Below are 27367 nucleotides of genomic sequence, written 5' to 3'. Positions count from 1 at the left end.
GGGGTGGGAGGAGGAGGAGGAGCAGGCTTCCCGCAGAGCAGGGAGCCCGATGCGGGGCTTGATCCCAGGACCCTGGGATCATGACCTGAGCTGAAGGCAGACGCTTAACGACTGAGCCACCCAGGCGCCCCTCAAATAAATCTTAAAAAAAAAAGGCAACTATAAAGAAATGAATCATATGTTTTTTTAATTGTTCATTTTATTAAATAATCTACAATGTCAGACCAGTGCATTGATCTGACATTTCTTCACTGTCCCACAGCATCCCCAGTAAGTGTGGGGGGATGGGATTATGTCAGATGCCAACATTCCCTTTTCCATTTATCCAAGACAGTATGGAAAGAAAGCCTAAGGGCAGATCCTTGCACGTCAGGGAAGTTGTGTTAATGTTTCCACACACGCTGGATTAAGTGGAGCACCAGCAAGCTGTTCCATGTAGCATGCATGGCCTCACTAGACCTCCCCACCAGCTCGCGTCTGCCCGTCCTACGAATCACCTCTAAGATGTCTCAAACCCAAATGGTCCCCATTCATCTATGTATAAAGGGGTAGACATGGAAGACACCAGGCCCTGCCACCCCAACTCTCACTATTAGGATTATTTATAGTGGAAAAGGGGGAAAAAAAGAGGCAGATGAACTACAATCAAAACCAAGTGAGGATTTTTAAGGAAGCATTGATGGAAACATCAAGAAAAACATCTGAATTCAACTCCAAAAAAAAGTGTTCCCAAGGGAAAATAAAGTCCTGATTCTCTGAAATGGGCTGTAAGAACAAGCTGGAGAATGATTCTCTAGGCACGAACCCTAAGAGCTCTGGACACTGTGCATTTCAGCTGACCTGGACCCATCAGCCAGATGGCCTGAGGCCGCTGGCCCCCCCAGCAGCATGGCAGCTTCCATCAGCCCGTCACAGAGTACTTTCCAGTGTGTTATAGTTGTCCTTAAAGCTCTTCAGTTCAAGGAAGTGTTTGGCACGTTTACTCTTCTGACTGGAGGGGAGGTATGTCACCTGGATGGTTGTTGGGGAGACTTCAGGAGACTGGGTTAGGTCTTTGGCTGCCGACTGGTGCTGTCTCTGAGAGCTCCCACTTCGTGCTTTGACCCTGGAGAATAGAGAGGGCAGCTCAAGGACAGAACGAGGACCAACACAAGAATACAATTCAAGGCTCATCCATTCACCAACGATCCCTGTCCTTGTTCTATCTTATAAACTAGTTACTAAAACCCCATCTGATAGCTTAGAAGTAGCAGAGAAACCAATTTTCCCACTGAGTCCCTGCCTCTGGCTCAACATTTTCTTCATCTCACTATAAAGAAAACTTTAGGGGCGCCTGGGTGGCTCAGTTGTTAAGCGTCTGCCTTTGGCTCAGGTCATGGTCCCAGGGTCCTGGGATCGAGCCCCGCATGGGGCTCCCTGTTCAACGGGAAGCCTGCTTCTCCCTCTCCCACACCCCTGCTTGTGTTCCCTCTCTCGGTGTCTCTCTCTCTCTCTGTCAAATAAATAAAATCTTTAAAAAAAAAAAAAAGAAAACTTTTAATTCTGCTGAATTAAATGTATGTCACTAATATACTCCTAGTCCAAAAACAGTCCCTTGAAAACAGAACACCAAAAAATAGAGAAGTAGCTATTGAGTACTTACGACGTGTTAGGACATTAAATTTGGTGTTTTATCAAATATTGATATCCCAGTATCTCTAGATGGTGGTAACATCCCTATTTTCCAGGTTCGGAAACTGAGAGCCCCCTTGCCTGAGGTCACAAAGCTATTAAGTGACAGAGTTGGGGTGCAAATCTGTCAGATTTCAGAGCCTATCCTCTTCATTAGACTCACTGAAACTTTCTAGAAACCAGAAATCAAGGACTGAATTTTTAAATTTTATCATGTTATGTTAATCACCATACATCATTAGTTTTTGATTCAAGGAGTGAATTTTTATTTTATTATTTTTTTTAAGTTCATTTAAGTAATCTCTACACCCACTGTGGGGCTTGAACTTGAACTCACGACCCCAAGATCAAGAGTCAAGCACTCGGGGCACCTGGGTGGCACTGTCAGTTGAGTGTCTGACTCGGTTTCTGTTCAGGTCATGATCTCGGGGTCCTGGGACTGAGCCCCACCTTGGGTTCCATGCTCAGCTTGGAGTCGGCTTGAGATTCTCTCTCCCTCTCCCTCTGCCCCTCCCAACTCATGCTGTTTTTCTCTTTAAAATAAATCAATCTTAAAAAAAAAAAAGGCACATGCTCTTCCAACTGAGCCAGCCACAGGCACCACTATTTATTTTTTAAGTAAGCTCTATGCCCAAAGTGGGGCTTGAACTCATGGCCCCAAGATTAAGAGTTGTGTGCTCTACTAAGTTAGCCGATGCCCCACAAGGACTGAATTATTTATTTATTTATTTTCAAAAGATTTTACTTATTTGAGAGAGAAAACACAAAAGCAGGGGGAAAGGCAGAGGCAGAGGGCGAAGCAGGGATGCCTGGGTGGCTCAGTCAGTTGAGCGTCTGCCTTCAGCTCAGGTCATGATCCCAGGGTCCCGGGTTTGAACCCCTCATCAGGCTCCGTGCTCAGTGGGAGCCTGCTTCGCCCTCTCCCTGTATCCCTCCCTCCTGCTTGTGCGCACGTACCCTCTCTCTCTTTCTCTCTCTCTCACACTCTCAAATTAAGCAAAATCTTAAAAAAAAAATAAAAAAGATTTATTTTAGAGAAAGAGAACGAGAGAGCGTGCACACACATGGGTGAAGGGCAGAGGAAGATGGAGAGAATCTCAAGCACACTCCCCGCTGAGCACAGAGCCCAACATGGGGCTTGATCTCATGACCCCGAGATCATGACCCAAGCCGAAAACAAGAGTCGGATGCTGACTGAGCCTGACTGAGCGATCTAGGTGCCTCCCAAGGACTGAATGTTTAACAAAATTGTGGGGGGATACACACAAGATTTACCATCTCAGCCATTTTTAAATGTTTACAGTCCAGCACTGTTAAGTACATTCACATTCCCACCATCTCCAGAGCTCTTTTCATGCTGCAAAACTGAAGCTCTGTCCCCATTAAACCCTAACCCTCCAGCCCCTGGCACCCACCATCTCCTTTCTGAATTTGATGACTCTGGGACCCCAGATGAGTAGAACCAGAAGGTATTTGTCTTTCAAAGAAACTGTACTTTGAACAGGCTCCCTAAGTGACTTCCAGACTAAGCACCCTTCTCATCCTCTCCCCTGTTCAACTTTCACTCCTATTCCAAGCCGTTTTTACTGGACCTTTTGTTTCTGGAACAAAGTAGTTTATTTTTAAGGACATAGATAAGAGAGGACAGACATACCCCTTATCTTTTGAGAAAGAGCCATATTCAACACAGCAGAAAACAGAGGCGGTTCTTTTCAAGGCCAGTAACTAACTTTTTATTCTACTTGTGCTCCCCCTGTCCACCCTTTCAACATTTGCTTAAACACCACCACGAAGCTATGTTAATAGTGCACGTTTAAAACGCCAGACAAAAGTCGGGATTCCAGTAACACAGACACTCAACAGCTAATACTACAGTGAGGCCCTTAGTCTCATGTGGAGTTCCTAATGCTATAAATGCTAATAAAAATGGATGGCACTTAATTGTTACTTTTATCAAACCAAGACATACAAGGAGGACACCGAAACCTTGGAAGAGAAGGAAATCTTTATACTGAAAAACTTCATTCCCTTTGATATAAATGTTACGCCACTTCTGACATTTTACTCACCTGGACTTAAAAAAAAAGAAAAAAGAGGGGGCACAGAAGTAGGAGGCGTCTCCCTCTGCAAGCTTGTGAAGCAGCACATGCTTTCAGATGTGAGGGACGGCAGGACGGGACAACTCGCCACCGTGATTTTGTTAATGCTGCTTATGAAGGACATCTTGCTGGGGGGGGGTGGGCCAGCACTACCGTACTCTCCAACCAGCCCCTCCAACATACTCCCCTTCAAACTTACACAGTGGCCAGCTCACTCAGGGCCTCCTGGTAGCGCAGGTACTCACTCTGGCCAAAGACCTGAGGAAAGAGGAAGGGTGAGAGTCCCTCAGGCTGGGGTATCCCTTTAGTTCCCGGAAGGAAAAAGTGGCCATCCAGCTTACCCCCGTCCCATAGCGGGCTGTCTCATAGCCATCCAACAAGGTATCAATGAGGGCCTTGCGCACACCCTTAAAAGGAGTACTAGTGTTCCGAAGATCTAGCAGGTAAGAGCGGAAATTCTTGCCCATTAAGGAACGGGGATGCCTGCCTTCAGCATGAAATGGTATCTCTGTGGAGATAACAGATAACAGTGTTAACACTTCTCCTATTTACCAGTATTTCTAGTTTATCTTCCAAATTTAGAAATGGGTCCAATGAATGAATCTGGGGGAAATTCTAACAGATGAAGAAGACCACAGATATAGAGCTGTGTCTGAGTGGTCATTTGGTGGTGGCAACATAGCTATAAGCTACACCAATGGTAAACAATAGTGTCTCTGTCCAATTTACACTCCTACGTACTTATCCTGGCTCTGAAATATAAACCATGTTTTAGCAAAGATGAAGCATATCTGACAATGGTCATAGAACAGAAAAAATTCAAGAACCATTTATCTTGGTCTTACTGAAAAAGCAGATGTCACCTGTCTTTTATGGAAAAACAAGCAAATCACCACCATCCAGTTAATGAAACTAAAGGTCTAAAGAACAAATCCACTCACTGAAGAAGAAATAATGTGCCTCCATCGTTTCCTTAGGGAAAATAACCTAGTACTCTCAAAACTCTAGGTAATTCCTCCTAGCCAGAGACATACAGAAAGGACAAATTCTAATATATATAAAGTGGGTTCCTCCCTCTTCCCCAGGTGAGCTTTCAGGATCCTGAATATCCTGTCAAGTAGCCCTTACCAGAGGCACGGATGGCATCCAGAGCTTTCATCCTGTATAGATAGTTGTAGCAATCTGTTGAAAAAGAGACTGGTCGTAGACATAATGCTCAGATTTTCCAAACTTCAGCAAGCTAATAAACTGCCTCCCCGCATCTGACATATACCCAGCAACAGAGGAAGCACAGGTGTAGGTTTTGCCAGCAGCTATGCTAACAGCTCGGAGAGCAAAGGAATTCTGAACTTGTGGGATTCCTCACTGAAGTATCCTCCAAGAGCATGCCACGTACTCTGATTTCCCTGGGTTTCTAGCTGTAGCAGTCTTGCATCACCATCTGCAAGGAGCTGAGGTTCATACTTGATATCTTGAACCCTGGATAGCCGGATATCAATCTCCTCTTTTAAGTCCTGTTCACACAGAGAAAAGAATATGCAATCACTAATCCTATACTCTGCTTTTTTAAAAAATTTTTAAATTATTTTTAAATTATTTTTTATTATTTTATATACTTTGCTTTCTATCAACCTGGAAATGGGGCACATCAAGCAAACAACCAAGACAAAAGCAGCAGAAAAAATGCTCGTATGGTTGATAAAATTGCCAGGTAAGACTAAAAAATTTAAGGATGGGATTAGGTTCTCTAAAAACTTCTCTAAACTGTACATCTCTAAGCTAGATCTTTTAACCCGCCAGAATTTCTTCAAGTTCCACAGCATCAACATTATTTGACTCAACTGGGTTTGAAATCTGTTAGGTGTTATAAAGAACTTCCAGAGAGAGAAAAAATGGACAGCAACCAGAAGTCATACTCTAAAAATCTGTAAAGAGGCCTGTATATGATTTATAATAGCTTGGAGACTACCCTACCTGGTAGACCACAGAACTTCTAAAAGCTTTCTTCTAGAGTACGTTAAATCTTTTAAGTAGGTAATTCACATCTGTGGTGTAAAATTCAAAAAGGGTACTAAAGCCACCCCTCACTTATCCAGAAGTGACCACTGTTAACAGTTCCAAGTTCATCTCTCTTACTTAAGAGGGTTGCCAGAGCCCCAGATTTTCTTCTTGTAACTTTTTATTTATAAGTAGGCTCTACATCCAGCGTGGAGGCCAATGTGGGGCCCAAAGTGAGGCCTGAACTCAGGACCCTGAGATTAAGACCTGAGCTGAGATGAAGAGTTAGAGGCTTAACTGACTGAGCCCACCAGGTGCCACTTCTTGGTACTCTTTAGAAACGTCCACTGTGAAATATATCATATATGGAATCCGTGTTACATACATTTTAAGTAATTATAAAAATCGTTAAGATGAACATCTATATCCACTATCCTGTTTATGAACTAGAACGTTACCAATGACCGTGAAGCCTTGTGTGCCTATCTCTGATTGAATGCAAACCCCAATCTTAATTTGTTCAACAATCTTGTTTTTCTTCACTGTTTTATCACATTATCAATCTAAACAAGATGTTTAGCTTTGCCTGGTTTTGAACTTTACACAAATGGAAAAGTATGTTTTAAATTCCTTTGCAACTTGTCTTTTAAAATATTAAATACTTGGGACGACTGGGTGGCTCAGTCGGTTAAGCATCTGCCTTCAGCTCAGGTCATGATCCCAAGGTCCTGGGATAGAGATCTACGTCAGGATCCCTGCTCAGCGGAGAGCTTGCTTCTCTCGCTCCCTCTGCTGCTCCCCCTGCTTGTGTGCTCGCTCTGTCAAATAAATAAAAAATCTTAAAAAAAGAAAATTTAAATATATTACAATAGGTTGAACTTATATGTGATAAAATGCATCCAATTTGTGTGGATTGATGAGTTCTGACAAATGAATACACCCACTCAACCACCATTACAACCAAGACACAGAACATTTCCATCACCCCAAAATATTCTTCATATCCCTTTGCAGTCAACCTCTCCCTCCCTGCTCCAGGCAACAATTATGTACTTTCTATTGATATAGTTCTGCCTGTTGTAGAATTTCATAAAAATGGAATGGAACAAAATGGTAGATACTTTTTTATGAATGGCTTTCTGGTTTTTTTCACTCAGCATGTTTTTGAAATTCACTCAAGTTTGTGACTTTTTCATTCAAAAATGCTTTAGTGTTTCATTTGTGTTGCTTAGCTTATTTTTAATTCTTATAGTATTCCAGAATACAAGTATATCATTATATATTCTCAAGTAGACATCTGGACCAACAGTTTCTTCTTGAAATATCACAATCACTGAAATGAACACCCTTATACACGTCTTCTGGTACAAAAACAGCAAAAACTAATTTCTTTATGCTAAGAGTGGAACTGCTGCACTATGGATTAGGTACATGTGCAATCTTACTAGATAATGCCCAATTATTTGCCAAAGCAGTTTTACTCATTTGCACTTCCAGCAGCAATAAATGAGAATTTAGATGAGAGAACTTTTTAAAGCAGAAGGAATCTTATCTCATCTAATCCAGAGAGCTCCTAAATAATCAAAGTTTTGATTGGATCATGATGCGCTGGAAGCCAACCCTATATCCCTCTTACGGAGAGCAGGTGGCATTTGGAGAACTGAGGGAATGTGGAAGAAGCTCTGTTGAGGTTTTAGGCCCCAACACCTTCCTTAAGGTTTTCCATGAACTACCTCAGCAAAGAACAAAAAAGGAGGAGGATTAACAGCACTGGTTGATGACAGAACAGGGATCTAGGAGTTGAGAGAACCGTGTAGTACTCTAATTCTCCCACTAGCCTGTTTGTCCCTCAGTAGCAGATTAGTGGGTACCTACTACATGTAGGCCCTGGCTTTACTGTGGTAAACAGAACTGGCGCAGAGCCTGCATTCTTGAAGCTTACAGTCTAGTGGAAACTGCGTATTAAACAAATCGACAGACGTAAAAGAAAATTTGTAGTAAAACGGTATCTAGAAAAATATCAGGACACCATGAGAAAATAAAAAAGAGCACCTACTTTAAAATAGATAATAAACATTCTTCTTCGGGGAAGAATAACATCTGAGCTAAGCTCTAAAGAGCAAATCAGCTATAGCCAAGAGAAGACTGGAGGAAGGTCATTCCAGGGCACGTAACCGCACCTTAAACGTTGGAAATCCAAGCCCTGTAGCTGGATCCCAGCTAGACCCTGGGATCACCGACAGCCACACGAGAGCGTGGAGCCGGGGGGCCCGAGACTTGTGGTTTAGACGGCTCGTCTCAGACGCCTGTCAGACACGGCGGAAACGCCGCCACGGCAGCTAGATACACACCCGCGGGACTCCCGCAGGTACAGAATTGGGAGAGAGAAAAAAATTTTTTTAAGATTTTATTTATTTATTGGAGAGAGAGCGAGAGCGAGCGGGCGCAGGGTAGATACTTAAAAGCCAAGAAAAGACAGTTACCTGAGGAGAAAGCTCGGACAAGCCCACTCGGGTATTCCCGGGCTGTGGCCCGGAGCAAGCGCCTGCCTTCTCTTAGGTCTCAGTTCGTCACACGAACGGGGCAACTAAACGCTTTCTGAGGCCCGCGTCCATCTAAGGTTCCGCAAAGGCAGCCCTTCGCACCGCCCTGGGGCTGAGGAACCCCCTAGCCCCTCCTAAAGTAAAACCTAAACACAAAACACCACGCTGACCTGGGAGCGCCTACCCCCAGAGCGGCCCATTCTAATCCAAGTCCTTCACTCCGCACACGCAAAACCTGAAGCTGGCGGGCAAAGCGCCCGCCGCGCCGCCGCAGAGCGGGACCCGCGGCCCCGAGCGCCCCCGGCCGCTCCCTCCGCTGGGCCGAGCGCACGGGCCGGGACGAGGACACGTGCGCATTAAAGTCACGCTCGAGGCGACAGGCGTCTCCTGGGGGCCCGGCCGGAGCGGGAGCAGCAGGCCCACCGCGTGCCGTGAAGACCTACCTTGGGGGCATTGTGTCCCACAGGGACATGAGGTCCCCTTCGGGATTTCATTGCAAAGCGCATGATTTGCCTCTTCACAAAAATAAAGAGCAGCACAAACACCTGTCCAAAAGACACGAGAGAAGGAAGGAATCTTTAATAGAAAAGACAGTTTAAAAAAAAAGGGCACGCCTCCGTTTGAAACGCCCAGATGTGGCTCTCAGGGGTGCTTCGGGGTCCAGCCTGGGGCAGAGCAGGGCCCGCGCGGGCCGCGGGGACGGGCCGGGGTGGGCAGGCCGGGGCGGCCGAGGCGGCGGCTTCGCTCCCCAGGGGCTCCTGGGGCAGGTAGGGGTCCAGGCCCAGAAGAGGCGCAGGTGAGTGGTGGAGGCTGAGGACGGGGGCGTGCCCGCGACAAGGGCCTCTACCGGGTCAGACGCGACGGCACGAGGGGGTGGGGGATCTCCTCACCAGGCTCCCGTAGGCCATCACCAGCACGACATTCACCCCGGACAACCAGTTACTGCCGGACGCCATGGCCTCCCCACCCCGCGCACAACTGCTGCGGGTCACCCCGCCGCCCTGCCTCGTCAGCCCGGGCTCCGCCGAGGCACCGGCGCCTGGGGTCCCCGAAACCCCCCGGCCATTTCCTCACGAGGAGAGACCAAGGCTGACCCGGCCTGAAAACATGGCGGATGGGAACCCAGGAAAGAAGAACGTCGCCTTCCCGCTACCCCCAGCACGTGACCCAGGCCCGCACCGGCCCCGCGGGCTGCGCGCGCCGAACGACGCAGGAACAGGAAGCGGAGGCCGCCCGTGCGTCACGCGGCGGAGGCGGGGCGGACGCGCGGAGCCGCAGCGCCGCGGCTCGTGGCGGAGTGGTGCGCGCACGCTTGCGTGCGCGTCCCTTTTCGCGTCACGTGCCGGGGGACGCAGGCAGGCAAGTGGGGGGGGGAAGGCGCGAGAGCGAGCGCGAGAGAGGAAAGGAGGGAGGGGGTGGGGAGGAGGGAACCTCACGTCACGTGACAGGGGCGGCGCGGCCCGGGGTGTCAGTGTGGAGGAGACTGAGGTAAAGTTGGGAGCGCAGCGGCGTTGGCGGCGGCGGCGGCGGCAGCGGCAGCGCGGCGGGGCCGGGTATTGTCCGCGGCCCCTTTAAATCCGCGGTCTCCCTTTCCCCTCCCTCCCTTCTCCCCTACCCCGCCGGGCCCCCCCCCGTAGGCCCCCCGCCCCGTGCGTTCCCCCCACTGGACACCCCTCCCGGTCGTGCGAGCCCGGCGCCCCCCCTCGAGTCGGCCGCCGGGGGTTTTGTTTATGGTTGGATTTGCGGCCTAGTGGGCCGCGCCGGAGCCGGGGCCTCGATTTGGGAGCGTGGCCGGGGCGGGGCTTGGGCAGCCGGAGGGGGGGGCCATGCGGCTAGAGCCTGAGCAGGGAGAGCGAGGAAGAGCGCGAGCGAGCGCGGCCTGGGCCCCGCCTGAGGTAGGGCCCGCTGTGCCCTGGCCGCTGCCTGTGAATACGACGAGGCGGCCTCCTCCCTTCCCGGCCCGCTGCGGGCCTCCTCGGGTCCAGATCCGGCCTGGTTTCGGGGTGGCGGGCGGGGGGAGGGCGGTGGGGTGGAGCTGCCCCAAACTCCCCCATGTGGCCCTCAGTTTGGAGTGCGGAGGATTAATTTGTTCCGGGTGGGAGGTGAGGAGGCGATTGGCCCCGGGAGCTCCCGAGGTGGCGCGGCGCGGGGTGAGCCTCCCATCCTCCACGCGTGGGCTTGCGTCCCCTCTCCGTTTCCAGCCTCTTTGTCAGCTCCTCTGGCTGCCCTTCCTTCTCTCTCAGCGCCCCGGCTTTGGGAATGTATTCGTGGCTGCTGTCGTTGGCTTGCTGTTGTCCATGCTGTAGTTTCGGGTACCCCAGACAGTTGTGATGTTACTGGGGAAGCTGGACGGGGAGACCCCCGTAGGGTGTATTACGCCTAAGGGACGTCACTAGAGCCCTGGGGTGTTTGTTCACTCTTCTCGTAATAGGACAGGAATTCCGAATTTCTTCCGACCCTTCACTTTGTGGACAATCCCTAAATTGCTTTGCAAACTGATGTCACAAACAGGAGACTGCTCCTCCACCGTTCTTGAAATGTAGCCACCTCTGGTGTAGGATGTTGTGGAAGGAAAAACACCACAGTAACAGGCCTTTTTTGTTGTCATTGTTACCGTTTTCGCCTTTGAGTGTCCCTGAGTATTAGATGGAGAAATGCTTTTTTTTGTGTCCTCTCCATCCACCTTTCACCGCCCATATCCTGCTTGGGGGATGTGTGATGTGACTTGCTGGGAGGTGATGGGGGTCAGTGACAACCAGCCTTACTGGAGGACGAAAACGTGTTAGTTGTGTATGGGTTGATAAAACTGCTTTGAGATCCTACACCATTGTCCTTAAAAGAGTAGGCTGTGCCAGTGATTATTTCCGTTGTGAACAGCAAGTATTGCTGGCCCGGAACTAATGATGAAAGACCTTAAAATGTACTGTTTTGTTTCTGATTTTTGAAGCCCCTCTTTGCTGAATGTGTCCTAACTGGCAAGTACTCTTTTTTAAAATTAGACTCGAATATATGGAGAAGGGGATACTGGGGTCATTTCTACAAAGCATCTAGGGGAATTAGTTGTTCTGTTACTTACCAAGCCTTACTTACTCAGTCCAGCTTCAGAGTGTCTGAATTGTTTCTCAACTTAGATTGTAAGCTCCCTGAGGGCAGCAACCAAGTCATACTGCTTTTGTATTTCCTAAAATAGTAGATACTCAATAAATACTTGTTATTTATTTTTTTCCGTAAAATTTCTCTGGCTATTTTTTCAAGTAGCTGGTTTTCAAAAGATGGTCAAGGGCACTCCTGTGTTGAAACCAGTATTTGTTCCTGCACTGTTCCCTTGGTCTCCCAGCACTTCTCATGTGTTTCCCGTAAATATTTTTATTTTCTAAGGAAAAGTACTTAAGATTCCTCCCCTCCACTGTGATAACTCTAGGTATGTGTCTCTGCTTGCTACTAAAAGGCTACTAATTTTGTGCCCTCTGGTGATCCATCCCAGATCACTTACTTTTGACCTGTCGCTCAGTGTTGTTACTACCTAGGTGGTAAAAATTTCTTAGTCACACATTTCAAAGCACTTGTAAGAAAGAAATGGAAGTTAACAGCCTGACTGATCAGGATTTTTCCTCAGTAATTATGTGGCTTTCAAGATGACTTTTTAATATATTTACACTGGTACAGTATATGTAGTCATCCATATTGCTAGTCATGCAATTCATATTTGTAGTATTACTTATGCTTGTAAGTTGAAATCACAAGTGAAGTAGAAAGCAGTCAATATTTGTAAGTTACAGGCGCATTTATTCGCATTAGAAATTCATTTTAGAGCCGATTATTAAGTATAATAGTTTTCATCTAGTTTTTATTTTTCTCTTTGATTTGAATCCGGGGGTACTGGTTAAAGAACACTTGTTTTTTTATGAGTGCTGAAACTTGGCTATAATGCCAGTCTGGGAAAATGGACTACTGTGTAGCAAATAATCCTGTACTAGCTAGAAATATTTACAGGCTTTTGTGTGCACATGTGCATGTGTGTAGGGAGAAGAGGTAGTGGTTAAAGAATTAGCTCTGAGATTTCTTTAAAAATTTTGGTGGTAGAGAATGTAAAACTCTTAATTCTTAATACTGTATCAAAAACAAAGACCTGTGCAGCCTATTGATCCAACTTGGTGAAGAATTTATCCTCAGGGAAGTTAGCTTTCTTTGTGACCTGAAAAACCAGTGAAATTCACTTCCCTAATAATCCTTCTCTATTTCTTTAGAAGCCCAACCTACCTCTCCCTCAAATTCATCAGTGTCTTTTGGGCAGTCTAGCATTACCCATATAAAGTTTCATTAATGAAAAAAATTACATGTAGAGCAGAAAATATAAACTTATCCTCTTTGGGAGGGAATAAAACAGTGCAGAGTAACGTCTTATTTTGAGCGCTCCAGTCTTATTTTGAGCGCTCCATCGTATGGTGGGTATTTTCTTTGTTTACTAAATGCAGCCACTGAGGTTGTGTTATAAAGCAAAGTATGAATGAGGGAACTTAAGTTCAGGAGAATCCTAGCTTGCTAGAACTGTTAATAACAAAAACCATTCTGGTTTTGGGAAGGCCCTGCCTGTTCTCTGTCTCTTTAAAGACACAACAAAGTCCCATTGCTGGCAATAATGTCTCAAGTTTAAAATGATAATCCTAGGGGCACCTGTGTGTCTCAGTTGGTTAAGCATCTGCCTTGGGCTCGGGTCATGATCTCAGGGTCCTGGGATCGAGCCCCGCATTGGGCTCCCTGCTCAGCGGAGAGCCTGCTTCTCCCTCTCCCTCTGCCTGCCGCTCCCCTGGCTTGTGCTTTTTCTCTCTCTCTCAAATAAATAAAACCTTAAAAAAAAATCCCAACTCTTCTTTAAAAAAAAAAATTTTTTTTTTAATTAAATGATAATCCTAGAAGCCCTTTCTTCCAAATAAAACTTTGTGCTAGGTGCTTTTGGTATGGGACAGATTTGGGATTCTCTATATATTAAGGTGAGTGGTAAAGAGTATTTGCATTTCTGGTGCCTGGGAGCTGTGGACTAGGAGGTCAACAGAAGTTGCTGCAAAAACAGTGTGTTGGAATTATCCAGAGAATGAGATTCTGAGCAGTCGCTGGGGCTAATACTTGCTTTGTTGAAGGTTATAGAAGCTCCCACTGCATGAGGAGAGATACAACTTGAGGGAGAAAGGCTAGATTTGAGCTTGTCCTTTCCCAAGTGATGGAGGTTGCATGCAACTTACATAAACTGGTTGTAAGGGAGGTAGGACTGTTTTCATAGGTAGACTGAGTACAGTATTTTAAATTGTTTTTATTTGTTTGGAGTATAGACTAATCCCCTTCCTGGAAGGCTTTTGTTTCCAGGTTTTGCTGATTATCTTTCCTTCTGTCAAAGGGACTTCAGATATTTCTGTGTAGAAGGCTTTTGATTATTAACATTGTTTTACTTGCTATCAAGATAACAAAACTTCACAAAGCTTGTGTATAGGAGACTAGTAACCAAACTGTGCCCATGACTTTAAAAAAAAAAACAAACCATCACTTAACACATGCTTTATATATTTCTTGTTCTACAGAAATGGATTAACAGCCATTGTTCCTTAAGGAATTTATCAAGCTAAATATGTCTTAAGAACAGATGAATTTTCTTGGTTTGTTGCTTTTAAAAAAATGAAAGTGTTTGGTGAAGATGCTGATGAAAGAGAGCTTGAAAACATATTTTGCCTGTATTTAACATCTAAAGTATTATTTTTTTAAATCTTTCAGTATTCTACCTTGTAAATACTGTTATTTGTATATACTGTAAATGATGACGTCGGTGGGCACTAACCGAGCCCGGGGAAACTGGGAACAACCTCAAAACCAAAACCAGACACAGCACAAGCAGCGGCCACAGGTAAAGAACCCAAGGGATACGGATTTATTGGTAGCATTGCTGGTTGATACTGGTTTCCATCCAGTGCAGCATCATTCTGTGCTTTGGATTCTTGGTTTGGGTTTTTTATTCTTGTTTTCTAGTACTTGGCTGTTTTTACTTAGGGTCTGATGACTGTTAATGATATGCTATGATGCACTTTGCTTGCTTTTTGTTGTTTAATACTGCATTATGAGACTTGGAAAGAATGGGTCTTGTCTGTGCTTTGTATCTCTAAGGTAGCATTTCCCTCAGACTAAATCTTATGTTATTCTCAGCCCTAGAGATAAGGGGGTGGCATTGGTCCTTGCAGAAACAGGAACAGGGTTTACACATGACTTTGCAAATAAATGTGAATTATTTAAGGCACAAATGTTTCAGAGAGGTGCTCTGATCCCAAAATGGGAGCTTCTTTAACTGTGAACATTTGTGGAAATCTCCCTGGTTTTTTAGGGATCATAGAGTGGAATACTAATAGCTTCAGTGTTCACTTTTTTGTCATTTTGCAAATTTAGGCATCTTAATTGATGTTAGTGTTTTACTACTTGGTCATTTGTAACAAGGAGAAGGAAATTGGGCTGGGAGGTGGGGTGGATTATTGACTACATAGGTCCCTCTTATTTCTCTAAACTGTTGTCTTTTGATCATGCTTTCTTGAACTTGTCTTAATTTCTAGGCCACTGCGGAACAAATTCGACTTGCACAGATGATTTCAGACCATAATGATGCTGACTTTGAGGAAAAGGTGAAACAAGTGAGTGTGTTGCTGATTTACTATAAGCCATGGGGAAAGACATCAGGATTAAAGCATAGTTAAATGTCATAGATCGCTACCAGGGTACTTTGTACTTGTAGGTATTAAAAGAATTATGACCTGAAATAAAATAGGTTAAGCCAGTAAGTAAATGCTTTTGTTGTCTGATTTACCGTCCCCCCTTTAGACAGCTACCTTGTTCGAAAAGGTTTTATCTTAATTTTAACTTCTTATTTATCGGATGACTTTGTTGATGCCATTTTTCTAGCGACTTTGAGCGTTGTGCCATCTAGGAACTGTAGAAATTCATGGTATGCTGAAGCCTATGTGCTTCTGGGTTTGATTGTCTATTAGATACTTTATTGTTTGATTGTTTTATAAATACTTTTGACCCCATTCCTAATCAGAGGTGGTAATATTTTGCTTATTGAACTAGAATACCAAAATTCTGCATATTTTGCTTTTTTAAGCCTGGGGTTCCTTCAGACTCAGTTGGTATCTTCTCCCCTTTCTCTTGCTCACCTGGTTTCCTTTTGTGAGGAGTGCAAGCTTGTTCATGATGGTTGCTGATCTTTTTCTTTCAGTTGATTGATATCACAGGCAAGAACCAGGATGAATGTGTCATTGCTTTGCATGACTGCAATGGAGATGTCAACAGAGCCATCAATGTCCTACTGGAAGGAAACCCAGATACGGTAGAGTGTTAATAGAGCGTTCGAGAAAGTGGGTCCCTGGCTGAGAAGCTCAGAATATTCTAAAAATAGCAAGTGGAGTAACTCAACTTAAAGGAGAGTACCTTATTCTCCAAATGGAGCAGAGAACTGTCCTGGAGATCGTTTGCTGTGGGTTGCAAATACTTAAAATTTATATACAATAAGTAGGAGAAAACATAAAATCTGTCTCTTTTAATTTGCTTAGAATAAATTATTCATTCTAGGCTAGCTACTGTTTTCCAGACTGGGTTAGTCTGAATTAGAGATGCTATGTATCAGCCTTAGTTACTAATCATAGAATATTCTGCTCACCTGTTTTGTTGCTGTTGAATAAAGTCACACAAACTAGTGGATTCTGATTTCAAGACATTGTCATCAGTGTCACCTTTTACAATACATTTTCATTGCTTGAACCTGTTTCTGTTGAGGTAGCAGAGAGAGTGTTAACAGCCTTTTGACCGTCCCTGGAGATGATAGGGGATATCTTGGAGGACCTCTTGCCCTAGAATTTCACCTCTTCTCCTTTCCACTTAATGAGATCCTTGTATTTTTGTGCTTGTCTTATCATTGTCCCAAATTGTTAAGTCCCTTAAGAACAGGGGTTCTGCCTTACTAACCTTTGGGATGTTCCTGTGGTGCTTAGCAGAGAACTTTATTGTTTTAATGAGCAGTGTATCATCTTAAAGTAATTTTCATTTACTTGGTCTTACACTGGGGATCTTTGGTTGGGAGAGATAACCAGAGTTCACCCTTAGAGAGATCAGCTTACTGGTGTTACAGTGTCACATTAGCTAAATGTTGGAGGTTTGTCAGTTTCCTTGAGACAATAGGAAATAATAGTGGAAAACTTTTTTTAGTCATTAAACTTAAATTTGTGGATTTTTCTCTTCAAAAATGTGGTCTTAAGGGAGCCTGGCTGGCTCAGTCGGGAGCAGGTGACTCTTGATTTCAGGGTCGTGAGTTCAAGCCCCATGTTGGGTGTAAAGTTTACTTGAAAAAAAAAAAAAAAGTGTGGTCTTAGATTTTACATTATTGATCTTATTTGAAAATTACTGTTTGGATAATCAGATAAGAGTGCCTTTGGCTCACTTTGAGTTTATTAGAATAATTGTCTGCAAGATTTTTGGGTTGGGGGAAGAGGTGGGACTACTCATGACTTAAAAGTCTGGATTCCTTCCTTCCTCCTCCCTCCCTCCCTCCCTCCCTCCCTCCCTCTTTCCTTCAAGTCACATTTTGTTTCACCTTCCAGCATCTTCTGCCTAATGCTACAAATCTAACCATCCATAGTATCAGAAAAGGAAAATAAACTGGAGAATGTAAGCTTATGCCACAAGTAAACCAGCTGCTAGTGAAACCAGTGGAGAGTAGTACCAACTGCCAGGGGATGTTGGATGTATTTGGGTGGATGAGATCATATCAGAAAACTGGCAGTGCCTTTGGGAAGATCATAGTAATTCCTTTTCCTTATAGAACTTGGGTAGTGCCAGCAGCTGATACATACCATAGAGAAGGGAAAAGGTGACAGGTTTCTGAAACTTGCCAGGTTTTGAGACAGACTAGCTGAAAACTCTGAAAGCTAACTGTTTTGAGTCTAGTTTCCAGGGTTTCTGATGCAGATTTAGGTATAATAGAGGTACTATAACTTATGAATTGAAGCTACTGTGAGCATAAAATGACCCACCAGCTGTAGTGTGGAATGAGCTTGGCCTGGAAGACTAGGCAGCGAGGAGCTGCCAAGTCCTGGGTGGATACTTAATCTTTTTAAAAATTATTAGTGAACTGTTGTAGATTCTTTAGAATTATGGTTATGATTTTGCTATAATTTTAAGCTGATTTTTTTTTTAAAGATTTTATTTATTTATTTGACAGAGACAGATAGCGAGAGCAGGAACACAAGCAGGGGAAGTGGGAGAGGGAGAAGCAGGCTTCCCGCCGAGCAGGGAGCCCGATGTGGGACTCCATCCCAGGACCCTGGGATCATGACCCGAGCCGAAGGCAGACACTTAACAACTGAGCCACCCAGGCGCCCTTAAGCTGAGTTTTTAACTTAAAAACATTTTTTTAAAATTATAGTAAAATATATTTAAAATCTATCATTTTAACCATTTTTAAGTGTACAATTCAGTGGCATTAAGTAAACTGACAATGTTGTGCAACCCATAGCATTACGCATTTCTGGGACTTTTTTATTTTCCAAACAAATACTGTATCTCTTAAACAGTAACTCCCCCTTTCCCTGTCTTCCCAGCTCCTGGTAACCTCTTCTATTTTCTGTGTCTATGAATGTGCCTATTCTAGGTACCTCATGTAATGGAACCATACAGTATTTGTTTTTTTTATGTCTTCTTACTTGGCATAGTGTTTTCAGAGTTTATCCATGTTGTGGCCATGTGTCAGAATTTCACTCCTTTTTAAGGCTGAACAATATTCCATTATATGTAAATGCCACATTTTGTTTATTCATCCATTGATGGACACTGGAATTATTTGGAAGCAAGTTACAATCATCATAAATAAAATACTCTGCAGCATGCTTCCCTTAAAGAAGGATATTCTATATGACCATAATATTATCAGCCCTGGAAAAATTAATAGTCATTTCATATTATACTTGGTCCGTATTCTTGGAAGTTATTAGATATTGGATAGCTGTTGCTGAGCAGTGGGTCGTTGTTTGAGTAAGATGGTAACTAGGGTTGTAAAGATCTGGTAGTCTTGGTGTTTGGGAGTTTTTATTTGTACATATTTTCTGCAAAATATGTGTGAATCAAGGAGTGTGTTTTTAAAACTTCAAACTTAATAAAACTCATTTCCTGAGGGATGAGGTTTTTGCAAGACAGTTTAGCTTACTTTCCTTCTCACAAATTTTCCATCCTGCAGTCTGGAATGAATCCAAGATTATTCTGCTTTGGGGAAAGTTTAATTGGACTATATCAGTTTAGGAGCTATAGAGAGAATACAGTATGTAAAACCTGGAATGGAAGGCTTCCTATAGTCCACATGTCTCAGGGCCAGGGCTCTGGCTTGGTCCTGACTGCTACTTGGTCTTTTTAGCAAGGAAATTGTGCGTGTCAGGGAGTGTGGTTGGGGGGGTGGGTGGTGAGGAGTAGGTGTAATTGTTATCCTCCTAAATTTTGGGTTGCTTGATTAGAGAACGTGCCCAAGAGTCAAATCCTGTTCGTTCATTCTGAATTCAAAGTTAAGTTTTAGAAACTTTTAGTTCTTTTCTGCTTTGACATGAATAAGATTATAAAAAGTTGAGAGTCACTGAATCCAAAGGGAATTAATATTTTCAGCTCAGGAAACACCCTTGAAAGTTAGGGACCAATAACTAGGTCCTTTGACTAATCTGCCAAGTGATACACTGGATCCAGATCTTGGCAATCCTTTTGGAAGTGATCCCTGCAATCCATTAGCTATAAGCACCTCCCCTACCAAAAAGGACTTCCGTTTTGCGGTGATAGGTATAGAATTTGTATTGAGATTCTTGTCTGTATCCTCCATTTAAACAGACATAAATTAGTGGAAGTATCTTAGACTTGGATGATGAGAGGAGAATGGTTAACAGTTTTCCCAGCTTTTATCTGTGGTTTCCTGATAGCAATCCATATTGTTTAGACGTGAATGCTCTGCTCTTCTTTAGCATTCGTGGGAGATGGTCGGGAAGAAGAAGGGCGTCTCAGGACAGAAGGATGGTGGCCAAACGGAATCCAACGAGGAAGGCAAAGAAAATCGAGACCGTGACAGAGACTATAGTCGGCGACGTGGTGGGCCACCAAGACGAGGGAGAGGTGCCAGCCGTGGACGAGAGTGTATGCATGGGGCTTTAACAAAACCAGCTGTTGGTCAGTAATGTCTGGACTTCAGGGATGTCAGGACCTTGCTAAGCTGGACCTAGTAACCATAATATCATCCTTTTGATTTTTTTCTTGCCACTGTTTATTCTGAGACCTTGGTATCTCTACATGTAGCATTTTCTAGCTACCAGTTTGGCATGAAATTACCCTGCAGTCATTTGTAAAGTTGTCTGACTTACAGCTCTCTGTTGTGGTTCATCACCTTTCCCCTAGGAACCATCATGTCCCATCCTTCCAGCTCATTTTTTCTTCCTTGTTTTTGTCTCCCTACCGCCATCTATACATGCCATTTACATATTTACATAAATTCCACTGACTCTGCTCTGGCTGTGTTTTTAATTTCAGTTCGGGGTCAGGAAAATGGATTAGATGGCACCAAGAGTGGAGGGCCCTCTGGAAGAGGCACAGAAAGAGGCAGAAGAGGACGTGGCCGAGGCAGAGGTGATCAATTTCTTGGGGGAGTGGGGGTGAATATTGGGGGCAGGATACTCTTATTCGTTCTGTAGGGGTCTACTTTTATTTGAAAACAAGCAAATTCACATGGCATCTCATTATCTTAGTTGTTGAGATGTCATGCAAATTCTAGAGATTGCTGAGTGGGGCAGTGGGAAAGAAAGGTAGGTGTCATTTTCTTTAGTCTTTATTGTTGATGTTAATGTATTTGCTTAAGGACCCAGCAGTTTGGTTAGCAAGGGAAGAATCTGTCAATAGTAACGATTGTCCCGCTGTAGTATGTTAACTACGCTACGGGATGAGAGAACAGCTAAGAATATCAGCCACTTACCTATTCCAGAGTTGCCTCAGTTGGCAAGGTAGTTTTATATCAACTTCTAAAGTATTTCTCTCTTCTTCTCTTTTTCTTTTTTTTTCCTTAGGTGGCTCTGGTAGACGAGGAGGAAGGTTTTCTGCTCAAGGAATGGGGTAAGTTTCATTGATTTGATGCCAAAATCTTTAAATTTTTTTCCCCTAAGCATCACCATAGTATTCTAGAGGGGCTAATATCCTGGTATCTTGAGGATAATAGGCAGCTTCAACCGAACTGTGATCAGAAAGATTTCTAGACTGTTTATTCAGATAGGTATGTAGACTTCGGGCTTAGAGGTAAATGTTCACCACCTGGGTCATTATGAGGAGGACCTTTCTTCGGTCAAGGGTATATGAGTAGCTGCGCTCCCCTGCTAGAACCTCCAAACAAGCTCTCAAGGTCCATTCATAGCTTCATTTGAATGCATATACCTGCTGTTTTCCAAAATTTCACGTGGATTTTATTATGATTCTTGATGTCCTAATCCAGAATAAAGTGTAGATATAAATTGAGATTATACCATAGAATTTTAGGTAGGCTGGTAAGTGAGGGAAGTAGACATATATAGGATTATAGAATGGGGCTGTGGTTGATTTGTAATAGGGAAAAAAGATTCTTGTGGCCCCCCGTCTCTGAGTTAATTTTTGCTGGTGTTGCTTAAAGGTCAGCGACTCTTTTAAGCTTTTTTTCCCCCCACCCCCAGAACCTTTAACCCAGCTGATTATGCAGAGCCGGCCAATACTGATGATAACTATGGCAATAATAGCGGCAATACGTGGAACAACACTGGCCACTTCGAACCAGATGATGGGACGAGTGAGTGACTGTTTATTGTTTCTTGTCTCTAAAAACCTAAGGAAATAATTACTTTGAGGTTATCATCATATTAAAAAGTAGAGGAACAGTTTTGGGGCACAGAGATAGGGGAGCTAGGGAAGGCCATTGAAATACTGTGTATATTCTTTCCTGATTATGTGCCTGTGGGCACTTCGTAATGCTGTTTCACCTGGTCTTCATCACTCTTCTGTGAGATTGACGCTAGTCGCCATCTCCAGATGACAAGCAGACTGGAAGTGTGGTTGAAATTTGCTAGGATTTGAACTCAGAATTGTTGGACTCTCAGAGCCCCTGTTCTTTCTGTCACCCTGTGTGGCTGCTCTTAGGTTCAGGTGCGTTTCCTAGGGTTTCTGTTAGGGTGTCTAGCTTTGCTTTCTGAAAAGGTATCCATAATTAATCAAGCCACTACTTGTAGAGGTGAACAAGGCCCAGAATCAAAGCCCACTGACAACTTAATTGTTTTCTGGCATTGAGATAAGAATATCTTTTTTCCCTTCATTTTTGGAAAATCTCAGTATCTGGGGAAAAAGGAAATTGTATCTTACTAGCTCTATTTATTGGATAATCTTCTGAGCATGGAAGAATATCAAGGGATTTGAGTAAGATTTTTTTGTTGTCATTAGCTGACTTTGGTATCTGTATCTGGGTAGGGTGTTTATATTTAAGGATATTTTAGGCTTATGGGATATATCAAGAGATGTTTGGGAGTAAAAGATACTTTTACCCCCCCCTTTTTTTTTTTTAAACTTTTACCCTTTTAAATAAGAACAGCCTCTTAGGCTCCAGCGTCTTTTATTCTTATGAGATCACTAACTTCCTTATGGCTGAGCCAACACATGGAGAGCTTGAGACTCTTTTCTCCTGTAAAGCGGGGAGTGATTTAATAGTAGAGCATGCATTAGGCTCTTTGACTCCTTATCCATTTACTTGCCTTGCCCCTTTTCAAAGATCATTGATCTTTATCTCTGTTTTTAGGAGGGTCTTTGGCACAAACAGTTCATCTGCTGCCCACAAGATGTTATACTTTAGGTCCTGAATGTTATTTGCTTTTTGTTTAACACACTATCTTATAAATGGATTTTGAATACAGTTTTCCCATTGGTGGAGGCTGAAGTTGAGTTACTGACAAGATGGAGATCTGTTTAATTCCCTAGACCATTTGGCTAAGAAATGTCTTTTATTACTTTGGAGGCACAGAGTTGCTCTTCATTCATCTCTTGATGGCTTTGTAGAGGCAGTGGTAGCAGTCTGATTAAAAGTTACTGTTTCTGAGCTCTAGTTCTTGGATATTTGGTTTTTTATCATTGGCAGAAAAAATAATAGATGTTAAGGGATTTGTTTTCAGTTGTGGATGGGAAATCAGGCATGGAGTCCCAGTCCTAGAATGCAAGCCTTAGCTGTTTTCAGCAAGGATCTGGTTTGGAAACAAGGAATGATTAAGTGTGTGTTTATTTCTTCTGAGTAGAAGTATAGCAGATTTGGGAGGTTAGAATCAGAAATCTGACTTGTGGCTGAATGAAAAACTGTGTGATGCTGCTGTCATCTTGTTAATGTGAAAGAGTTGGGTGTAGCTTCATGCATTTCCATTGTTAATTTCACAGCATGAACTGACTTTTGTGCATGATCTTTTTGTGTTTTCATGATAGCAAACATCAAATTCCCTTTTTTATTTAAAAAGAAATTCAAACCTACCCTTAAAATATCCACAGGTACAGTGGGCATTGTGTTTTGGGGGCAGATGTTCTCATTCATAAGCAAAATTTCATTGGTTGTTTTTTCTTTTCTTTTTTGTTTCAGGACTTGATTTCATTGGGGTTGAGGGGTCAAATTATCCCCGAAAATTTGAGACTGCTCCTGGTATGATACATCCAGGCGCCTAACTGCCCCGGATATTTTTATAGATTTTTATGAATTGAAATATCTGTGGATATGTCATTTTTCTGTCGTCCTGCTTTTTACCTTTTCTGCCTTTCTCTCTCATACTCTGTGCCTGCTTTTCCTTCTTAAAAAATTTTGTCCATTAGTGAAGATTTAACATTTACGTTGACTGCTATCTGTTGACAGAATGGAAACCTCTGTCATTCAGAGCCTTTGCGGTCTTTCTTTTCCTTTGTGCCACCTCAGTACAGCCTTCTTGGCCACGACTGCACATCCTGTGTGGGATCAAGTAGGCATCTCCATTCCTCCTTTCCATCCCAGATGCAGTCGCCAGAGTGCAGGGAGAGAGCCTATCAATAGGAGGTTACTTCCAACTCCAGGATTGTGCATATGGACAGGTTTTGGGTTCCATTTATCCAGGGCAGGACAGATGTCCGTGCAGAGGAGGAGCAGGGTCACCAGGGAGCGAGAAGAATGTGCTTTGTAACTTGTCTGAACTGAGATTGGACTTTAGTTTGATTTGGAGAACATTGCCATTATTAAGTGGTTTGGAATTTCCCTGGTCCAGTTATAACGCCCTGGGAGAGGTATTATAATGAACATCTTTTTCTCTAGCAAATAGGGTTCTTTCATTATTAAAAGTTTAGAAGAATTTCATTTTTTTTTCTTAAGATTTTATTTTGACATACTCTCCACACCCAGTGTGGGGCTTGAATGCATGACCCCCAACATGAAGAGTCACATGGTCTGCCTGAGTCAGCCAGGCGCCCCTAGAAGAATTTCAGATGGGTTCTGTAGGTTTGTTTGTTTATTTATTTATTTGTTTATTTATTTTTAGATTTTATTTATTTGTCAGAGACAGCGAGAGAGGGAACACAAGCAGGGGGAGTGGGAGAGGGAGAAGCAGACTCCCCGCAGAGCAGGGAGCCCGATGTGGGGCTGGATCCCAGGACCCTGGGGCCATGACCTGAGCTGAAGGCAGCTGCTTAACGGCTGAGCCACCCAGGCGCCCCGGGTTTTGTAGGTTTAGAATATTTCTCTTCAGTGACAGTAAAATATCTGAATGGCAGACTTTTATTCTTTTAAGAAGGTTTCTCCAGTTGGAAAGAAGACTTTAAGAGTTAATCAATATGTACTGTTCTTCTAGAGAAGAAAATGAGTGTTCTTGTCCTTTTCTTATAGGCAGGTTGTTATTTCTTGCTGTGGTCCTTGTTGAAGGGAGGAATCCTGGCTTTCATAGAACAGTTTCCCTTTCTGAGGATCTGTGTATACGTGAAGCAAAACAAGGGGAATGTGGAAGGTGGTTTGATTGCTGATGGACCTTTCCTATAGAAACTATCCTGACTTCATTATTACCACCATGAGGAGGGTATGCACCTGCATTGTCTGCGCAGTGCCCCTGGCAGGTTAGCTGTCACACTCTGTAGGATTAGGGTTAGGGTAATAACTAACAGACACATCTGATTTCTCGGTTTTGGCCAGTGTCTTTTGAAAAGAGCAAGACCCATGAGGGTTTCTTAGGGTTAGACTAATAAGATCTATAAACTTGACTGCTACTGAGTATACATTTTTAAATTGAGTTCCTATAGCAGATAGTTGTCCGTGCCCTTAGTTTGGAAGCTGGTCCTTCTTCTCTGCCGTCCACTATGGTGTGGCAGCCATTTGTGTTCCTCCTCACTGCTCTCTCCAGACTGCCCACAGTGTTGTCTCATACCAGATGAGTAGGTGTAGTTTATGTTCTGGTTTAAATTGGCTGCTGCCGTTTCGCTTGAATTGACCACTAAGTTGGAGGGCTGAAGGGTTTAAGAGTTTGCCTGGAGCGTTGGGTCTGTTGTCCCCCGGCTCCCCACTCCCACTGTCTTTGCTGTTAAAACTGTGTAACAAGGGACGCCTGCTTGGCTCAGATGGTGAAGCATCTGCCTTTGGCTCAGGTCATGATCCCAGGGTCCTGGGATCTAGCCCCACAACGGGCTCTGTTCTCAGCAGGGAGCCTGCTTCTCCCTCTCCCTCTGCCTGCCTGTCTGCCTACTTGTGATCTCTCTCTCTCTGTCAAATAAATAAATAAAATCTTTTAAAAAAAACAAAACAAAACAAAAACTGTGTAACAAAACCTGAAAGTAGGTGTGAAACCATAATCTTATTAAAACTCTGGTGTTCTGAGGTATTACTTTCTAAATAGTCTTTTTCTCCTCCTGGAGCCTAGGAATCCCTTCTGATTACTAAAATCTGGTTACACTTTTGGCTGCCAAAATGTTAATACACTAGTGTTTTTTGCGCATGCCTTGTACTGGCACTTAAAATTGCTTCACTGTTTTTTCTTTATTGCCAGGTGCGTGGAGGACTGCAACAGAGGAGTGGGGAACTGAAGATTGGAATGAAGATGTAGGTATTCCCAGGTCATTCCTCACTAGTGCCTTCTATCCCTAAGTGGTGTTTAGGGATAGAAAATGGGTATGTTTCTACCCCTCAAAATTCACCCTTAAGATTCTGACCCAAAACTTTTACATCCAAAATAGTGTTCTGAGCCAGAACATTTCACATATGTTATATGAAGGAGACTGGGCATGAACAGGACTCTGTGGAACCAGACTATGGAAAGGGCAAGTGCACCTGTGTAAGTCCAATATCTGATTGTCGGATTTATCCCAGGAAGAGATGGTGGTTGGGTTAGGGCAGGAAATGGAGTCAGGCAGGTAGTGCGTTGAGTAACAGCCGCTGGTGACGCATGACTACCGGAGCTAGTTCTGTTATTTGGTTCACGTTCAGGCATGGGTGTATGGTCCTGGAATTGGCTTAGAGGTGGGTACCAAGTGAAAGATACTGTATCACGTCCTCAAGTTTACAATCTGGTTGGTTCTGGAACCCTTTTACTTACTTGAAGCCCAACTTTGTAATTGAGACAAATATATAGGGCTGGCCGTCTTCCAGCTTGACTCAGCTTGGAAACCTTGTACATGGGTGGCACAAAGGTGGCACGTAAACAAGCTCTGTGACTTCACTGGAGTAGTACCTGAGTAAAAGAATTTTGCTGATTCTTGGTCACAGTCAAATTTTTGTTATGAATTCTACTTTTCAGTGATATGGATTAACTCCTGTTTTAACATTTTTCAGTCTACTTTCCTATACTTGTATATATTCAGGCAAGACAGCTCATACGGGAAGAGAGTGATATGTCAAACTGTTTTGGTTTGCCAGGCCTGAGTTTTTAAAATTTCAGATGCATCAGCATCAGAGGGTGATTCTTTTCTGTTGTACCTGAGCTAGACTGCCTTGTGAATACTTTCTAAGATTTGGCTTGTCTGGTTAAGCAACTTTCAGAGAACTGTATATTTGGGGGAATGGATTCCCTGTTTTTAGAGAAGAGATTTTAATCAAAAAGTGAAAACAAAACCAAATCAAGTTTTGAATAGTAGGGTAAGTTATTCCCTAAAATTGCTTACCAAATTTTAGGGTCTTATACTGCAAAGACTAGGTGTAATAAAGTCACCATTAAGGCAAAAATTGCATATTGTTGAAATTATCCCTAAAAAGATCTTAATTCACCAGGACTTGGGTCCTTACTGCTCAAAAGCTAGGAATTAATTTCTTTTATTTCTGTCTTTGTCTTGGCTGTAACCTTTCTTTCTTTGAGAGGAGCAGTGGAAGTTTAGTTTGGGTCGAGGTGGGAGTTGGGAACTCTGATGGGAAGGTATTAAAAGGTTTTCTCTCTTTTTCTGTGTAGCATGTGTATTTAGCTTCTTGTAAGTTTGGTGTGCATATCATGTGACTCCACTATATTTTACCGGGTTTCTTGATTTTACTCTCTCTCTTGATAAAATCATTGAGCCTGTTTAGGAGGGGCATGGAGGTCAGTCCATGTAGGGTTCCTTTGGGTAGGTGGTTTTCTCTTCTGAGGGTTTTCCCTTTTCCTTGGTGTTAAATTCCCCTTACCTATGCCAGGTTTCTGACTGTAGCCCACCTAACACCAGGAGTGACTCATCCCTCTGTTTTCCAGCTGTCTGAGACCAAGATCTTCACTGCCTCTAATGTGTCTTCAGTGCCTCTGCCTGCGGAGAATGTGACAATCACTGCTGGTCAGAGGCAAGTGTGTGGTAAAGTTCAGCGTCTTTTCCCAGAGGGGCCTGATGAGAGAGCTGTAAGGAGAGTGGCACTGGGCCTTTAGAAGCTCCCATGGTGTTGGTAGTAATGGTAACCTAAAGCATACTAGGTTCCTCTTTAGGTGATTGATAGGTCTATAGGAGTTGATATATTGAACGGAACTCCATATATTACAATTTTAAAGATGATTCTCTCCAAAATAG

At 43.6% G+C, this 27367-nt stretch overlaps 2 protein-coding genes across 20 annotated transcripts in view; one reads left to right on the top strand and one right to left on the bottom strand.

The window, feature by feature from the left end:
- Positions 1 to 640: 640 nt before the first annotated feature.
- LTAP1 (lipid transport auxiliary protein 1) lies at positions 641 to 9512 on the bottom strand. 2 transcript variants are annotated; one of them, XM_036086838.2, is made up of 7 exons: positions 9202 to 9510; positions 8755 to 8856; positions 5167 to 5284; positions 4899 to 4952; positions 4112 to 4278; positions 3970 to 4028; positions 641 to 1105 (listed from the first exon to the last, which is right to left on the bottom strand). In XM_036086838.2, the coding sequence occupies exons 1-7, from the start codon at positions 9265 to 9267 to the stop codon at positions 910 to 912; spliced, it is 762 nt and encodes a 253-aa protein (XP_035942731.1). In that variant the 5' UTR covers positions 9268 to 9510; the 3' UTR covers positions 641 to 909. The 2 variants fall into 2 exon arrangements, with proteins under 2 accessions (XP_035942731.1, XP_035942735.1); XM_036086842.2 differs by lacking the exon at positions 8755 to 8856 and having other exon boundaries at positions 9202 to 9512.
- A 170-nt stretch (positions 9513 to 9682) lies between these two features.
- The window catches only part of UBAP2L (ubiquitin associated protein 2 like), a 40014-nt gene continuing 22329 nt past the window's right edge, over positions 9683 to 27367 (top strand). For 3 of the 18 annotated variants that reach the window (XM_036086770.2, XM_036086773.2, XM_036086766.2), the window contains exons 1-11: positions 9762 to 9864; positions 14075 to 14204; positions 14899 to 14976; positions 15561 to 15671; positions 19333 to 19534; positions 19892 to 19987; positions 20422 to 20467; positions 21055 to 21167; positions 22986 to 23045; positions 25396 to 25448; positions 27061 to 27146. In XM_036086770.2, coding sequence (XP_035942663.1) covers positions 14115 to 14204; positions 14899 to 14976; positions 15561 to 15671; positions 19333 to 19534; positions 19892 to 19987; positions 20422 to 20467; positions 21055 to 21167; positions 22986 to 23045; positions 25396 to 25448; positions 27061 to 27146 — 935 coding nt within the window. In that variant the 5' untranslated portion in view covers positions 9762 to 9864; positions 14075 to 14114. Of the gene's footprint in view, positions 9865 to 10183; positions 10207 to 14074; positions 14205 to 14898; positions 14977 to 15560; positions 15672 to 19332; positions 19535 to 19891; positions 19988 to 20421; positions 20468 to 21054; positions 21168 to 22985; positions 23046 to 25395; positions 25449 to 27060; positions 27147 to 27367 lie in introns of those variants that run through there. The other 15 variants (XM_036086782.2, XM_036086777.2, XM_036086776.2 and 12 more) reach the window with 9 other exon arrangements.

Source organism: Halichoerus grypus, chromosome 7 (genome assembly GCF_964656455.1).
Source record: "Halichoerus grypus chromosome 7, mHalGry1.hap1.1, whole genome shotgun sequence".
Lineage (NCBI taxonomy): Eukaryota > Metazoa > Chordata > Mammalia > Carnivora > Phocidae > Halichoerus > Halichoerus grypus.
Note: the sequence above shows the minus strand (reverse complement) of the source record. Positions and strands in the feature narration are given on the sequence as shown.